This window comes from Andrena cerasifolii, chromosome 15 (assembly GCF_050908995.1).
Source record: "Andrena cerasifolii isolate SP2316 chromosome 15, iyAndCera1_principal, whole genome shotgun sequence".
Lineage (NCBI taxonomy): Eukaryota > Metazoa > Arthropoda > Insecta > Hymenoptera > Andrenidae > Andrena > Andrena cerasifolii.
The window spans coordinates 1254688-1258001 of record NC_135132.1 but is presented as its reverse complement, the minus strand read 5'-3'; the positions used below and the strand labels follow the sequence as shown (position 1 = coordinate 1258001).

Genomic DNA, 3314 nt, shown 5'->3' with positions numbered 1-3314 from the left:
GGTGGATATCTATTACTCTATTGCTAGTCAATATTCTAGGAGAGTGATTCTACAGGTTAAAATAAGACGAAAATAGAATCGTTTTCGAGATAATTGGCTTTGAATTTTAGTTAAATACGAATGCCTTGTAGGCGCATTAGGGGCACGCAGAGGTAAGGGGAACGCGTCGAGCTGTCCGTAGAACAAAGTGGGAGGGGCAGAGGAGGGATCCCCGTTAGAGCTACGTGTGTGCAGTTCAAGAAAATAATTTATTAAAAAATTTTAACAATAATTGTTAATACCGGAAGCTACAATTTTAGATTTAGGGTACACACCCCCTCCCCACCCCTATCCTAAACCTCGTGTCGATCGGCCACTTGGGCCATTTGGAAGTATACATATCCTTTTATTCAAATAATGCCCATCTCAGCATAGGACCGTAAACGATTATAAAAAAAAATCAGGAAGTTGACTGATTTTTGGAGACTTTTCCTTATTATATGTTTTGTAGTCAGAAGAATAAAAAAGAATAATCATAAGAGCAATAATTTCAAATAATTACTATAACATCCATGTTCTGAAAATATTGTTGCACCGGGGCGTTTCGTTGCCGGCTACCCCGACGCAAAGGAGAAAATTATACACGTGCGTACACACTACACAAATATACTTCGGCAGTAGCTATAGGTTTATAATGGTACAAGCTAAACCCGTATGAGCCACGTCAAAACGAATAGGTAAAACATGTAGTTTCACTGATTCTCTTCAAAATTGCAGCATTTATCGACAACCTTGCAAAAACAAAGTCTACTGAATTTCAACGGCCTATGTCAAATAGTTTTCGAAATATTTAATGTTAAAGTTTCGAAAATTCAAATATAATCGGCTGACGCGTCATCACTTAAACTGTAATATCTCGGTCATTTTTAAAGATAATGCCATCGTCTTGGATTCATTTTAAAGCTGAAGGAATGCTTTCTCAAACGGTATATGGAATATTTTGTTTATTGTTAATAAACTTAACAGTAATCGGTGTGAAAGTTTCAAATTGCGATTTGACGTCGTTACCACCTACGATCCGGCTTGAAAACTAGTTCCACGAACACCTTTTGGATAACAACAACACGCTCTCGCATGCACGAACGGCCTTCTCTTTGTCGCCGCGCGACCCATCAAATTTTTTCGAGAGGAGTTCGTCCGAGCTGAGAATATTGGGCAGCGCGGGACTTTCTTCGGGAGGTCATCCGGTCATTCTAGCCCCCAACGGGAACGTCGGAGCCGACCAGCGGGGAGCCCAGCAAAGGCCTTGCGCGCCTTCCGCACATCGCTTCGCCCAAGTTTTCAGGTGCGTACACGGAGTGGCCGAGTTTTCGCGACCTGTTTACATCGTTGGACATCGGCAACGCAACCCTCAGCAACGCGACACGACTGCAATATCTGCAGTCGGCGGTAGAGGGCCAGGCGGCCGAGACGATCGCCCACATTACAATTACGGAAGCCAACTTCGGCACTGCGTGGTCTCTGTTGACCCAGAAATTTGAGAATAAACGAGCGATCGTGTCGGCCCACCTGCGAGACCTTCTCACTTTGCCGCTGATGACGGGCGCGTCGGCCGCGGAGCTGCAGCGGTTGCGTGCCATCACCAATCAAGCGCTCTCTCTCCTCGCCAACCTGGAGCATTGGGATGACATCATCGTCACTCTGACGACGATGAAACTCGATCCCGAGTTGATGGAGGAGTGGGAGCTCTCGCTTGGCGTCAGCACCGACGCCCTCTCTTACGCGGAGCTCGATCGGTTTATGAAAGCGCGGATTCAATCGGTTGACGCCGCGCGTCCCGCGAAGGAGCATGCAATTCCTGATCGAAGCCAGACCGGGAAATCATCGCGCGGATCCGTCGCTCGGGTATGTACGACCAACCCTGCGCCAGGCCCTTCGTCACACGGGACCAGATCCCAATGCCCTGTGTGCCGGACGCGACATGCACTGTACAGATGCATGGCGTTCAAAGCCCTCCGCCTTGAACAGCGCCGCGAGATCGCGGCTGACCGCCTCGCGCCCGGTCACATGGCTCCATCCTGCCCCGTCGCAGCCACGTGTTCGCGTTGCGGCCGTCGGCATCATTCGTTGCTCCATCCACCGACTTCCGACACGACATGCGGTGACGACGGTCCTGTTGCGGGCCCATTGGCCAGTGGTAGCCTGCCCTCTGCGGCTGCCCTAAGTTCCATCGCGTCGCCCGCGAGTACGGATGGAGCGCCAGTGCTGCTGGCCACCGCGATCGTCGGCGTTCGGTCATCGGGCGGCGATCTGTTGACCGTCCGCGCGCTGCTGGACCAAGGTGCACAAGTGTCCCTCGTGTCGGAGTCAGTGGTCCAGACCCTGCGACTCCTCCGACAACCGCACGTGACCAACTTCATCGGCGCTCTGGATGGCAATTTGGGAGCTTCGCAGTCTCAGGTGAAGTTGACCTTGGCGCCACCTGCTGGGACCACCCCGGCAGCCATCAACATCATCGCCCATGTTGTGCCCAAGGTGTCGTCATACGTGCCAGAGTGGCCTCCGACCACGCAGCGGAAAGATTTCGAGGGCCTGAACTTCGCGGATCCAGATCCGTCGGCCCGTCGTCCGATTGACCTGATCGTCGGCGCCAATTATTTCGGAGCACTGCTCCTCCCCGGGTTGCGACGCGGCACGCCCTGGGCCCTGATTGCCCAACAGACGGTTCTTGGCTGAATCGTTTCCGGCCCGACCAGTCGTTCGCCAGCCGTCGGTGCGCTGCATCATATAATGGCCCAGTCCGTGGCGAACGAGACCGACATCCACGCGTTGCTTCGGAAGTTTTGGGAAATTGAAGAGGTCACGTCGCCAACGACCCTCGCCCCAGACGACGCGCGCTGCGAGCAGCACTTCGCGAGCACGCATTCACGGCGGGCGGACGGTCGGTATATCGTGTGACTCCCCCTGAAGGCCGGACATCCGCTCGAAGTCGGTGATTCCCTGTCGCGCGCGACCGCCCTCTTGCGGTCACTCGATCGGCGCCTCGCGGGGGACCCGACGCTTGAGAAGTCATATCGCGAATTTCTGGCCGAGTACGAAACGCTCGGGCACATGGAGGAGGTCGCTGTTCCTCATAGGGCCGACGCGGTTCCACGGCGTATATATTTGCCTCATCACGGCGTCGTGAAGCGAACCCCGGGCGCGAACGCCAAGCTGCGCGTCGTTTTCAACGCGTCGATCCCGACGCCGAACGGGACCTCCCTCAACGATCACATGCTGGTCGGCCCAAAATTGCAGCGCGACATCGTGACCGTACTTCTTCAGTGGCGCCTCCC

General features: G+C 53.7%; 1 protein-coding gene across 1 annotated transcript; it reads left to right on the top strand.

Annotated features, from left to right (window-relative positions):
- The first annotated feature begins 673 nt into the window (after window positions 1-673).
- Window positions 674-2715, top strand: LOC143377089 (uncharacterized). The gene is made up of 2 exons (XM_076828010.1): window positions 674-691; window positions 1237-2715. Exons 1-2 carry the CDS (start codon window positions 674-676, stop codon window positions 2713-2715), a joined length of 1497 nt encoding a protein of 498 aa, XP_076684125.1.
- The last annotated feature ends 599 nt before the right edge of the window (window positions 2716-3314 follow it).